Source organism: Chiloscyllium punctatum, chromosome 9 (assembly GCF_047496795.1).
Source record: "Chiloscyllium punctatum isolate Juve2018m chromosome 9, sChiPun1.3, whole genome shotgun sequence".
NCBI lineage: Eukaryota > Metazoa > Chordata > Chondrichthyes > Orectolobiformes > Hemiscylliidae > Chiloscyllium > Chiloscyllium punctatum.
In genome coordinates, this window is record NC_092747.1 from 60,664,933 (window position 1) to 60,679,608 (window position 14,676).

Genomic DNA, 14,676 nt, shown 5'->3' on the forward strand with positions numbered 1-14,676 from the left:
TTCAGAGATTAGGTGGATCAGCCATTGGAAATACAAGGTTACAGGGATAAGCTAGGGTAGGGCAGGGGAGTGGGTCAGGGTGGGATGTTGTATGGAGGGTTGCTGTGGACATAATGGACGAAATGACCTGCAACCACACTGGGGATTCTGTGATTCTATGTTACAATCTCCACCCATAAATTAATAGCTTAGGAATCCCTCATCCTGCTGCTGATATTTTACCCATGGCAATATGGTAGGAGACCTTGCCATGCAGGAAGCCTAGATCTTTGGCGTTACTTCTTTTACAACCCTTGGCCCCATTGGTACCCTCTTTTAAAGTTATCCATCACATCTGGTCAGTTGAATCCTGTTGAGTAACCTTCCCCACTTAGAAATCCTAATTTCCAAACATGCCTGTCAATACAGGCTCCTCAGCATGGAGACACTAGACACTGATCCCAAGTGGGACTGTAGACAGCTGGTCAATCTAATTGTCTTCCAGCACTTTAATGTGGCGCTTCTCCCTGAGAAAAAGGGAAGGGAAAAGTCTTGCCTTGACTAATTAATAATGCTCATAGCAATAAAATGTTGCACCAGGAGGTGGGATTGTGTGGGGAATAGGCACCACCCCACCCTATGAAATTCAGCTTGCTGTTCCTTATCTGCTGTCTTGAAGTATCAGCAAGCATTACCTCATGAAATGTTAGGAAAATAAATACTAGAGAAAACTATCCTATGATACTATCCATTGCAAATAATTTTTTTCTAGAATTGGAAACCCAAAACTAATTCAGTACATTTCAATCCTTGGAAAACTGAAGCAAGATTTGAGCAATCTGGCATATTGTTTAAGTACCTTTGTAAATGGAGTTAGTGTATACATATGAAATGTGTAATTTTTTGATCTTCCATTTTGAAGATGGTATGCCAATAACATCTAGAAATTATGGGACCTACCTGCCTTGAGTCCCACCTTTGATTTGACTAATTTTGTCAACCTGTAACCCAGCGACAAGGGTAGTAAACATTTTTTATTGTGATTTGTTGGAAAAAGAAGCTGTATAGTTGGTGATCGTAAAAGAAAGGTTGGTCATATAAGTGAAAGATTATCTGACAAGGAAAGGGTGACCACCAGCCTCAGCATAATATCTGGAGACGTTAGATGAAATTTTGAAGCTTTTTGAATATGAATTCCATTATTGTGATTGCAGCCATCCAGCAGGGATTCCTTTTAGAAGATAGGAACAGGTGTAGGCCATTCAGCCTCAGAAGCCTATTCCAAAATAGCAGATTATTCTTTTACTGTGCGGCTGTTGGTCTGTATTTGAAGAATAGGGGAAATTAAGCAAGCTTAGGAGTTAACATTAATTTTCAATACCGAAAGCGTTAAACTGGACCTTTTGTGATGTGATAACCACATATTGCTGCAAATGGAGTAGACTATGAAACTGAATATTAAAGCATTAATATTAACATCATTATCTGTTTCAATGTTTTATCTCATCTTCAATTTCTACTTTTTGACATGTGATTTATTGTTTCTTTCGAGTCAAAGTGTGGTGTTGGAAAAGCATAGCCAGTCAGACAGCATCCGAGGAGCAGGAGAGTCGACATTTCAAGCATGAGCTCTTCAGCAGGAATCATTCCTGAATCTCCTGCTCCTAGGATACTGCCTTGACCAGCTGTGCTTTTCCAACACCACACTTTTCGACTCTGATCTCCAGCATTTGCAGTTTTCACTTTCTTTATTGTTTATCTACTTGCCTATTAATACTACTCACAAAGGCAAAGTAGTTCATCATGGAGATTTGCTTACAACTGCTGAATTATTATTAAAATGGAGGAAAGGTAAAGCAAACAAAGTAAAATCTCCATGATGAAAGAGAGATAAGATGAAATAAAAATGCTTTATGGATGATAGATGTCAGGTTAATAATGCTAATGAGAACGAGGCTGATAAGGATGCAGCATGAGCTGGGGCTGGCAGCTAAAATAAAAGTAAATCCAAAAGTCTTTCAAAGACCCACAAATTGTCCAAAGGTATTAAGAGGCCATGGCTGAAGTACTGTATTATAGCTTGCCTTGCCTTTACCAGCAAAGTAAATGCTGTAAAAGTCATCGTGATGAGAACGTAGTTGAGATACTGGAAGAGCTGAAAGTTGATAAGGCAGAAGTATTAGGAAGACTAACTATACTTAAAGTTGATAAGGCACTATGAGGTGAAATATACTCAAAGGTCATAATGTAGCAAGATGCAGAAGTATTGGCTATAATCTTCCAAACTATTTTAGACACAGGAGATATGCAATTCATCAATTTGCTGGCCTATGTCGCACTCTTATTAAAAAAAAACACCAGGATAAATCTAGCAACTGAGAGACACTTGGTTCCACTTTGTTAAGAAATCTTTAATAACAACATTCTTGAGCAAAACTGACAATTACTTTGACAAGCATGGATAAAGTATACCAGATTTGAAATCCTGTTTACCTAATTTAATTGAGGGTTTGATCAGATAACTGATAGGATTGATGGTGGTATTTGTAGACTCTCACAAGGTGTTTGATGCAGTACCACATAAAGGCTTGCCAACAAAATTGAAGCCCTTGAAATAAAGGGGCAGTGGTAACATATGAAGCTGCCCGGGTGACAGGAAGTGAAGAATTATGGAGAGAGAAGATTCAGGAGAGGGAAGATTCAGGAGCCAGGTGATACCAGTATAAGGTGAATAGTAAAAAGAAACAGAAGTGACCCAGAAAATGTTTTGCACAGCTAGTGGTGAGGAATGGAAATACGCTACCTAAAAGTGAGATGGAGACAGATCTGATATTAGATAAAATCCGAGGCGACAAAAGTTTGTAAGTGCAAGGGCTGCCCATGTTTGAAAGGCATGAAATGACTGACAAAGGTTAAACAAAATCAAATAGCCTGCTCCAGCATTATATTAAACATAATGATACCTTTAAACAGGGATACACCAAGGTGAATGATTGGCTCTACACAGTCATCTGAGATGGTTTGATAAGAAGATGCTGAAGGATAGATACCAGTTCATTAAAAGATGACAAGTGATTGATTCCAGCCTCATTAATGAAAGGATTTTGTACTATTAGGTGAACAGCTCCGGTTAGAATAAGGGATGTAAATCTCATCCCATGAGGCAGTCAGCCTAACTAATTATGCAGCTATAAAAACAACAGCTAAACTTATTTTGTAGTAATCAGTTGTTTCGTTGAAGTTATTCACAATATTAAGAAATAGGTTCTAGATATATTACCCAAGTATAATAGAGGAATAAATGTGATAAGTGAATTAGTCTTGGGAAGCGCTTTCCTCATATCTAAAAAGATGCCTGGCATGGAATAAATTGCTCACAATTCATTAGTTTAAAAAGTACTAACAGTAGAAGTAGCTGTATAACTTCACATTTATAACTAACTTTATTACAGAGATTAATATTATGAATCTAATAGTAGTTAGTTAAAACCAACTTTCTATGTATATAATTTGGACAGTGGAAAATATAAGAAGAATAATGGAATTTGATAGAGATAGCGCATGGAATACAATGAATAACAGAATTCAAGCAGTCCTTAGAGATAAGCAAGTCTGGGACAGGCTCGAAGGTGCATAACCAGTAACTTTGGAATGCGAATTATTAAGATGCATAGAAAGATCTGAAGGCCTGGAGATTACAATGTCTGTTATGCACCATGAGATGATGGGAACTTGGGGCTGTCCATACGAATGCTCATCGTTGATTTGGTGTTTTACAGGATTGAGTGTATAGGATAAAGGGAAGGACGCAGTGACTACATTGCATGTGATTATTATAACACAAAATGCATAAAAATGGTGTATTTCACTGTAAAAATCAGTGTGTCATAGATCTCTCTTCTAATCTGAACTGTAGATTAAGGGAACAATTTGGTTCTCACATCAAGGCCAGATTCGTGAAGATTTATTGGCCCCCTCGTGCATTAACCACTTGTTGCTTGAATAAGAATAAAATCTCCCACTTGTCTGAATCCTGTCTGTCTCTTGAGTCTTTGTGCCCAATTTGGGGGGTATACTCCTACAGCAGGATGAAGGAGAGCACAAAACTGAGACTTTCTCTCGCACAACCCCTGCAATAATATGCTGGAGTGCATGGCATATTCATTGTGTTGCTGTTTTACCGTAATGCTATATTTTATTGGTCTGTGTTTGTAAATTGTATGATTGAAAATTGGTAAAAGCCCTTGACCGCAGAATTCTTTGAGGTAATGAAACTCTTTATATTCTGTACAGCTCTAATTCCATTTTATTTTCCAGGCTACATGAGGAGGAAAAGACTGGCAAAGCAATTTCCCACAGACTGAAACATGCATGCAGTGATAGCCATTTAGAAGATAAAATCCCTGGGAAAACATTAATAGAAAGAATGTTTGGTGGAAAGATGGTGACCAAGATCCATTGTTATCGCTGTCGTAATGTTTCTTTCCGAGAAGAAGTTTTTACAGATCTGTCCTTGGCTTTTCCACCACATAGTAAAGTTCTGCAGCAATCTGACAGTTCATATGACTCTAATCTTTCAACAGAGATGGCAGGTGCTGGTAATATGACATCTCAAATTAAAGCACAACACAAGGCTACTAAATCTCCAATTAAGCAAAAACAAACAAAATCTAAAGAGCCTTCTGTACGTGTTGTACCGTTTGAAATATTAGGTTCCCATACAAAAGAGAAAAAAGATGATCCTCCTCACTCTAGAGTAAAGAAAGATGATAGTTCCTATCCATTTAGCTCCGTGCTAAAGAATGACTTTGCAATTGCCACAGGGGAGAAAGCATGTGATTCGCCAAGTTCTAGATCAGTGTCTGACCTCATAAATTACTTTCTTTCACCAGAAATGCTGTCTGGTGACAATAGATATTACTGTGATAAATGCACCTCTTTACAAGAAGCAGAAAAAGTAGTTGAATTAACAAGGAGTCCACATTATCTCATTTTGACCTTGTTAAGGTTTTCCTTTGACCTCATAACAATGAGACGGAAAAAAATTCTGGACAATGTATCAATTCCATTAGTTCTCAAACTACCCATTAGGATTGCCACAGAAAAAGATGAACAAATAATTAATACCGAAAAATCGGTGTGTCAACTTGCAAGCTGGAAATATTTTGCAGATGATGCCAAATCCTTGTCAGTTACCTATGACCTTTGCTGTGTCGTGGTGCACTCTGGAATATCTTCTGAAAGTGGACATTATTATTGCTATGGCAGAGAATGTGTTCCTACTAATTCTGAAATTGGCCCAAGAGTCATTTTGGAAGCTGACAGTAAAGCTGGTGATCAGTGGTATTTATACAATGATACTAGAGTTTCATTTTCATCTTTTGAATCTGTCAGCAATGTTACAAATTACTTTCCCAAAGATACTGCTTATGTGTTATTCTACAGACAACGAGGAACTAAACATACATGCTTAGATGATGAACATACTTCAGCTAGTGTTAGATTGCATGGAGAAGCAGCATTAAGCAAAGAGCTAATGGAAGCAATTGCCAAGGACAATATACAGTATTTACAGGTATGTGAATTTGCAGTGAACTTTAAAAATTGCTCATTTGTATGTTTTACTATATTATAGGGGTAGTTTGCTTTTGTAAGAATTGATGGCACCATTGCTGTAAAATCTGTAGTAAACTGTCCAAACATCCAGGTAATCTGTAGGTTGCATTCGTAGTGGAGTCTAATTTATTAATCTGCCGACAGCAGGATTTGTCTAGTAGTTTTTTTTAGCCACTCCTTAGTCCAGGAAGGATTTCTAACTCTAATTCTGATCATTGTACTTGCGCAACAAATACTTATTTGAAAACTCAAAGAAGCCTCAGACTTGCTCAGGCTTTTGTGGGAAAGTGTTGCAAATGTCTTTTAACCTCCGTGGAAGAAGTGCTTGTTGATTTTACTCTTGAATGCCTAACTCGAATTTTAAGATTGCATCCTTTTTGTTCTTAATTCCCCAATTAGAGGAATTAATTTATCCACATCAACTGATCATGTCCACACCACTCAACAAAGATCTAACTGGACAAATCCCATTTGCTAGCTCTTGGCCCATAGCCCCAGTAGTTATGGTAATACAAATGAATACCTAAATACCATGTAAATACTATGAGACATTCTGACTGTGGGGTTTATCCTGTCTAATCCTGTTTGAATTTTATAGGTTTGTATGAGAACCCCTCCCTTGTTCTTCTAAACTCCAATAAATACGGTCCTAACCAAACTAGTCTGTGTTCATATGTCAGTTCTGCCATGGCAAGAATCAGTATGATGAACCTTTTATGCACCTCCTTAATAGCCAAAACATCTATCCTTAGATAAGGAGACAAAAACGGCATGCAGCAGTCCAGGTAAGGTCTCATCAAGGCCCTATTCAATTGCAGCAATATATCCCTGCTCCTGTACTCAAATCCTCTTGCTATGAAGGCCAATATATACAATGTGCTTTTTCGTGCCTTCTGCTCCTGCATGCTTGCTTTCAGTGACAGGGGTACAAGAACAACCAGGTCTCATCACACCTCCCCCCTTTCCTAATCTATCACCATTCAGATAGAGTCATAGGGATGTATAGCACAGAAACCGACCCTTCGGTCCAACACGTCCACGCCGACCAGCTATCCCAACCCAATATAGTCCTACCTGCCAGCACCTGGCCTATATCCTGCCAAATCCTTCCTATTCATATACCCATTCAGATGTCTTTTAAATGTTGCAATTGTACCAGCCTCCGCCACTTCCATGTCTGCCATCCTGTTATTGCTACCAGAGTAGATAACTTCACATTTATCCATGTTATGCTTCATCTGCCATGCATGACCATTCATTCAACTTGTCTAGATCATACTGGAACACCTTTGCATCCTCCACTCAGCTATGTGTCAAATGCCAACTTGGAGAGTCACGTTTAGTTCCCTCATATATATGTAGTGAATAGTTGGGGTACAAACACTGATCCCTATGGTACCACAATAGTAATTCCTACCCGTTTTCTATCTGAAAACCAGCTCTCCATCCATGTCAGTTCACTAACCCCAAACCCCATGTACTTTAACTTTAAATGCTAACCATTTACATTGGACCTTGTCGAAAACCTTCTGAAACGCCAAGTAAACTGCATCCACTGATTTACAACCTCTCAAAATTCTAGTAGTTTTGTCAAGCCTGATTTCCTTTCATAAATCCATGCTGACTATGTCCAAATCTGTCACTATTAAATCTCACAAATCAGACCCTCCCCTCAGGCAGCATTCTGGTAATTCTCCTCTCATCCTTTCTGGTGCAGTTACATAATTGCTGTAACATGGCATTAAGAACTGCATACTGTATTCCACTTGTGATTTAATTGTAGTTTTGTACAGTTCCAGCATATCTTTGTTGCTTTTTTATTCTGTGCTAATGAAAGGAAGTTACCCACATGTTGTCTTAACCAACTTAGCTACCTGCTCTGCTACTTTCAGGGTCTTTGATCTGTAGTGCTTTACAAGATTCTACCATTTATGTGAAATTTCTTGCCTTGTTAGCCCCCTCCAAGTGTATTACCTCATTTTCCTGGAATGAGTTCTATTTGCCATTGCTCTACCCATGTGAGCAGTGTGTTGATCTTTTCCTGGAGTTTTACAGTTATTCTCATTATTTACCACGCTACCAATTTTCATGCCATCCACAAATATTTTGATCATATTTCTGTAGTTAAGTTCAAATCATTAATGCACATCACAAACAGCTCCAAACCCTGCAGAACTCCAATGGAAACAGTTGCAGTGAAAGAAATATTTCCTCTACTCTCACTCTCTGCTTCAATTCATGGGGTAAAGAATGCAAGAGAGGTCTCAGAGAAAGGAGACAAAAAACAAGTAACTGTAGGTCAGTTAGCTTAACATCTTTTTTTGGGAAGATATTCAAGATTATAATTAAGGATGTAATAGCAGAGCATTTGGAAATACAGTAGTCCCTTCTTTAACCGCGGGGCATACGTTCCAAAGCTCACCGTGGATAGGAGCGAACCCATTCATTTAAATGGGAAATTTATCTTCCTGGCAGCCTCCTGGTCCCTGGTTCTGGAAGGCTCCCTGTACTATGTTAGGGCTGCTGTAAACCATGGCTAACTGAAACCGTGGAAAATGATTCTGCGCCCTGTACGTAATATGATTAAGCAGAGTCAGCATGGCTTCATGACTGACAAGTCACATCTGACAAATTTTGAAAATTCTTTGAGCAGGTAATGAGCAGGTAATGAGCAGGGTAGATGAAAGGGAAGCAGTGGATGCAAGTTATTTGGATTGTCAGAAGGTGTTTCTGACAATCACACTTTGGGCTACCTTATAAGGTAAAAGCCCATAGTTTTGGAGCTAGTATATTAGCGTGGATAAGCGAAAAGACAACCGAGTTGGGAAAAAAGGGGCATTTTCAAGATAGCAGTCTGTAACTGGTGGTGTGCCACAGGGATATGTATTGGGGTCTCAATTATTTACAACATATCAATGACTTGAATGAGAAAAATGAATGCACTATAGCCACGTCTGCAAATGGTACAAAAATATGTAGGGAAGGCAAGTATTGAGCATGACACACAGTCTTCAGAAGGAAGAGGTAAATTGTCATAAATTGGGCCGAAACTTGGAAGATGGAATATGATGTGGAAAAATGTGAATTTATGGATTTTGACAAGGGTAGTATTTAAATGGCGAAAGATCATAAAAAGCTACAGAGCAGAGGCGTTTGGAAGTCCTCATCCATGAATCACGAAAAGCTAGTATCCATGCTCATCGCTTAATAGGGAAGGCAAATGGAATATTGGCCTTTAATTCAAAGGGAATGTAAGGTAAAAGTAGGGAGTTTTTGCGAAAACTGTACAAGGCACTGGTCAGATCTGGAATACTGACAGCAGTTTTGGTCCCTTTATTTAAAAAAAATCTGTCATTGGAGGCAGTCCAAGGAAGATTCATTTAGTTGATAGGGTGCAGAGGGACTCTGTAAAATGAGAGGTTGAGTAGACTGGGCCTGTAGTCATTGCAATATAGAAGAATGAGAAGGACCCTTATTGAAATAATCAAGATTCTTGGGGACTTCACAAGGCAGATGTGAAATGGTTGTTTCCCCTCAAGGGAGAATTTAGGATCAGAGAGCATAATCTCAGAATAAGGTTTTACACATTTAAGATCGATGAAGAATTTCTTCTCTCAGAGGATGGTGAATCTGTAGAACTCTTTACAGCAGAGAGCAATTGAGGCTGGGTCATTAAGCATATTCAAAGCGGAGATAGATTTTTAATTTGAAAGGAAATCAAAGATTATGGGAAAAAAGCAGGAGAGTGGAGTTGAGGGTTATCCGATCAGCCACGATCTCACTGAATAGTAGAGCAGACTCGGCAGGTTGAATGGCCTACTTCTATTCTGACGTCTTATGTTCTTTTTATGATGTGAATTTGGGGCTTGTAGGCAAATAAAAGAAGATCTACAAGAGACACCAAATCAAGTCGATGTGGTCCATTGTGGAAATTTTGGCTTGGTGAGAAAAGGGGAAAATTAAAGTAGACTAAGTAGTTTTTGCCTGCCTTTAATTATTTTGAGGTAAAGGAGGTAAAGGGTGCATTTGAAACAGTGAGCCCTCTTTTGAGGGACCTTTTAATCCAGGGAGTGTGACGAATAGAATTTCATATGCTGTACCTAAATTATGAATGAGAACTGAATTTTTAATTGGAGGAATAAAGGAAGAAAATACACTTTTATTTACTTTTTGTCAATCTCAATCCACTTTACAGTCAATTAAGTGCTTCTTAAAATTTCATCAGTGTGGTAATGCTAGAAGCAGCACCCAACAAACAGCTTTATAACCTTATATATGTATGCTTTTAATTTGAGGGATAAAAATTGATTAAGCCACAGTGGGTAACTGCACTGCTCTTTGAAATAATGCTATGGATTCTCTTGCCATCATATCAGGTGAATGTGGTCTCAGTTTAATCCCTCATCTCCACTCACATCCTCAACTGCACTGTACTGGTGGCCTTGATAAATGTGCTTAAATTCTGAAGTAGTGCTTCACCATGGACCTTGGAGGCAAGAGTACAATTGAACCATGGCCGACTATTCTAAAACTCAACCATTCAATGTATTGGAAGGTTTTGCTTACATTTCAGTAATCAGGTTTGTTAACTTTGGGGTGATTATAGAATTGCACGTACTTACAAAATTGGGATGTTTGTGCTAAAGCTGGAGAAAAGCATTTTTTCCCCCTTTTTGAGGCCTTTTCCATTGCAAAAGTAATTAGTAGTACAGATCTTGAGTATTGCTGAAAAAAAGATGTTTTGTCAAAGCATATTGTCTCACCAGGGCATGGTGTCCTTGCAAAATTGCTGATGAGTGCAAGATGAGAAGTGTTTTTTGACAAAATTTCTTTTCAATAATACAAAGTAATTAATGGAGATACCAAATACTTTTATAAAAATGGATAAAATGTATCATTCAGTTTGGATAAGTGAAGTAATGGAAAAATCCGGAATTGATAATCTGAGCATCATATCAGCATTTATGTGTCAATGGAAATCTGCTTTTATATTGAAAATTCTATGTGCAGTTATTCACCTTCCAACTTTAAATATTATTGCAAGATTTAATTATTTCAATTGTATATGACAATGAAGAATCTAATTAGTTAAGCTGAATATCCTATTTTGGTGCTTAGTGTTTATAGTTTAAAATAACACTAATTACATTTAAAATTAATGTTTTCATGTCTAGCATACCCATTTTATATCTTAATGGCTATTTACAGGTTTCCTAAGAAATAATAACTAGAAGATAATTGAATTTGCTGATCAAACTATTGCATAGTTTTTGGAGAGATTTTGCCAAACTTCCTCCTTCTGTATTGATATTTCCCTTTTTTTAATCGACTAATGAATAAATATTTCAAGATCAAATGAGTTCCATGTTGCTTGGATGAGGGAAAAGTTATTTATATAACTGTGTTAGAATGTGCTGTTTGAAAATTTGTTAAAATTCTCTTTGAACCCAAGTATACAGCCAGAGGTGGTGCCATGATAAGATAAATGTTTGTAATTTTTGAATAGGTCAAGTGGTTCTTATTTTACCCTTTTTTTTTGTTCTGGGAAACAGACATTGTAGCTAGAGATTTTATTTGGAATGGCGAGGTTCTAGAGCATGGTAAGATTAATAAGGAGCTGGTGTTAGCTATTTTAGTGGGCATAAAGGATGGAGATATTTAATAGTTTGCTGCTCCCAAGTAACGTGCCAAATGACTGAAGGATAGTTAATGTGGTTCCTTTATTCAGGAAGGCCAGCAGGAATAGGCAGTTAATTACAGTCCAGTTAGTCTAATGTCATTGTTGGGAAATATTGGAAAAGATTGAGGGACAGGGTTAATCGACACTTGGAAAGGCAAGTGTTAATCAGGGATAGTCAGCATGTATATATTCAAGGGAGATCCTGTCTGACTAATGTAGTTGAGCTTTTTGAACAGATGACTAACTATATTGATGAGGGTAGTGTAGTTGATGTGATTTGCTTAGCCTTTGACAAATTCCCGTATGGAAGGCTAGTCCAAAAGCCCATGGGATCCGAGGCAAGTTGGCAAACTGGTTCCAAAATTGGCTTCCAAATCCAAGGCAAAGGATGATGCTGGATGATTGTTTTTCACATTGGAAATCTGTGACCAGGGTTGTACCATAGGGATTGATGCTTGGATCGTTACTGTTCATGTGCATTAATGACTTGATGGGAATGTAGAAAATCTAATTAGTGAGTTTGCAGATGACATGAAAATTGGTGGTGGTATTGATAATGAAGAGGATGGTCTCAGGCTATAGTCTAGAATTGGTAGTAGATTGGGCAGAGCAAAGGAAGATGGAATTTATTCCTGATAAGTATGAGATGATGCATTTTGGGAGGTCGCACAAGGGAAAATTAGGTTCCTAGGGAGTATAGTGGAACAAAGAGACTTTGTGTAAGTCTATAGGTCCCTGAAGGTGTCAGCACAGATAAGGTGGTGAAGAAGGCATATGGGATAATTGCCTTCATTAGCTGGGGCGTAGCATATAGGAACAGAGTTATCACAACTTTATAAAATATTGGTGAGGCCATGGATGGAATACTGTGTGCAGTTCTGGTCACCACACTATCAGAAGGATGTGATTGTGCTGAAGAGGGTGCAGAGGAGATTTGCTAGGATGTTGCCCATGATGGAAAGTCTGTTGTGTGGAGAGACTAGTTAAGCTCGATTTGTTTTGCCCAACGCAGACGTGGTTGTGGGGGTGGATCTGATTGAAGTATGCAAAATTATGGGAGGCATATCTAAAGTAGATTATGAGAATCTTTTTCTCCATGATAGACCTGTTTAAGACCAGAGACGTTAAGTTTAAGCTGAAGATTAAGTGGTTTATAGAGGATCTGAGGAAAATAATTTTTGTGCAGAAGATGATAGAAATGTGCAGTGTGCTGCCTGAGAAGATGTGGGAAGCAGGTGCTCTCGTAATGTTTTAGAAAAACACCTGGACAAGTGCTTAAAATGCCAAGGCATAATAGGCTATAGACCAATGCAGGTAAATAGGATTAGCATTGTCTGGTGGTTGTTGGTTAGCTTAGACATGGTGAGCCAAAGATGCTATTTCTATACTTTAAAGTTGGTTGACAGCTACATTTTGGAGTTGAGTAAGCGTGCTGTAGGTTGCTCCAGCTTCAGACACATTTAGAATTGACAAAATGTATTCCAACTTTGAAAGTAATATGAAGTGATATGTCTTGCCTTGAATGCAGTCTGGAAATTACCAGCTAAACCATTATATATTTTGCAAGTTAAACTAAGCAGTTAAATTATTTACTTAAAAATACTTTGTGTAGATGCATCAAAGCAAAAGAAAATTGGCCTACTGTAGTTACAGATTGAACCTGTTGTCTGCAAGTTGCCATTTTGTATCTACAGTTATAATAAGCAGCTGGTGAAGTTACCAAAACATGAAGAAAATCTAAAGGTGATCGTGATAATAGGCTTTTCCTGAGAATGAACATTGAATCCTATTATTACAAGGTTCTACTATCTACTGGGAAAAGAATGTTGCAATATTGAGTAATTGAAGGAATTTTTCTTTATCAGAACAAAGGCTGCACTAATTTGTGTGAGAGATTTTTTTGGGAAACATTTGAATTTATCTAAAGAAAACAAGCCAATACTGCATGTGTTGATTTGTGTAACTTTCTCCTAGGAAGAAGAAAAGGAAGCAAGGAAAAGATCTGACCGTCTCCCACTTTCTACGACGCCAGTGTGGTGGAGGCGATTTGATGATGATGAAAATGGAGGTTCTTCTGGAAGTTGCGGTCCAGCTGCTGGGAGAGGCAGTGATTTGGGGTCATTTGGACATTTAATTTTCTAAATATAATTATTAGCTTCATCATTCTCTACCTCAGTTATACCACTTACTTAGAAAAGGCTGCATGACTTAGTCTTTGAAGAGACCAAAAGAGACTTGCCTTTCAGGCTGCTGAAAATGTTTTCCTGCAATAGCTTTCTGCTTTGTATTGTTAATTAAGTGACAACTGGCAATTTGTGGAATTTCTTGAGTAAAAAGCATAGTTAAAAGGTATTAAAGGAATGGCATGTAAACAACAGGCCAACAAATATGAGAAGTGCCAGATTTTACTTGCAAAATAATAAAAATGATAAACAAAATCTGAAACAGCTGAAAAACTTCAGGTCTGGCAGCATCTGTAGAGAGAAAGTATTGAAGAAGTTCTGAAGAAGGGTCACTGGACCCAAAATGTTAACTTTACTTTATCTCTACAGATGCTGCCATGCTTACTGAGATTTTCCAGCAATTTCTGATTTTGTTTCTGCTTTCCAGCATCTGCAGTTCTTTGGTTTTGTGTTAATAGAAATAATATGCCTTGTTCTTCAATACCAATAAATTCCTGCTACTTAGATCTTTGAAAGAATGCATAGATTGTTTTGTGAATGTCATTGGTTTTAGCTATAACTTTGACATTCTGATGCTGCCCTTTGGAATTTTTTTTCTCTTTTTAGAGTGTTTTTAATGTAAGACATTGCATTACCCTGGCTTTTAAGATGACTGCAACAGTTTGAACTTTGAGAGATAGGTTTGCTTACAGTGTTCCCTTCCTTAGGAAAGTTAGGGCGTTAATGCTGGGCTTTCCAGTGAAATCAGAAATTTTTCGGAAGCAAGCATTCTTGATGATGCACTTGTAAAGCATGGTGGTAGGCTGCTGTCTGATGTTGACCAATGCCACCTTCAACCCCACCCCTTAGAGCCATTCCATCCGTTTGTACATGAATTCAGAATTCTGTTTATCTAGAAACATAAAAACTTGAACTCATTGAAGTATTAGAAGACCATAATGTCAGCATTGATCCTGATATGAATTAAATGTTTTCACTTAGTGTCCAATTGGTTGCCTGAAATATCATCATTTGCATCCAGAATAGAAAGCAGCTATATTAATACATAAAATCCAGATATTTGAATATCATAGTAAAACCCAGTTCTTTCAATTGAATAAAGATTTTGTTTGAAGGCTTATTGAGGGGTATCAAATATTCAGTTTCATGCGCACCATCCCTTCCAATATATGATTACTAAACCTATGCATCTTTTGGAACTTCAGTCATGAAGTATTT

The 14,676-nt window shown here is 37.8% G+C and overlaps 1 protein-coding gene across 3 annotated transcripts in view; it reads left to right on the forward strand.

Moving 5' to 3' along the window:
• LOC140481459 (ubiquitin carboxyl-terminal hydrolase 35-like) overlaps window positions 1–13,976 on the forward strand; it is a 105,304-nt gene extending 91,328 nt beyond the window's left edge. For all 3 annotated transcript variants that reach the window (XM_072577661.1, XM_072577660.1, XM_072577662.1), the window contains 2 exons: window positions 4,297–5,554; window positions 13,250–13,976. In XM_072577661.1, coding sequence (XP_072433762.1) covers window positions 4,297–5,554; window positions 13,250–13,417 — 1,426 coding nt within the window. In that variant the 3' untranslated portion in view covers window positions 13,418–13,976. The remainder of the gene's footprint in view (window positions 1–4,296; window positions 5,555–13,249) is intronic.
• The last annotated feature ends 700 nt before the right edge of the window (window positions 13,977–14,676 follow it).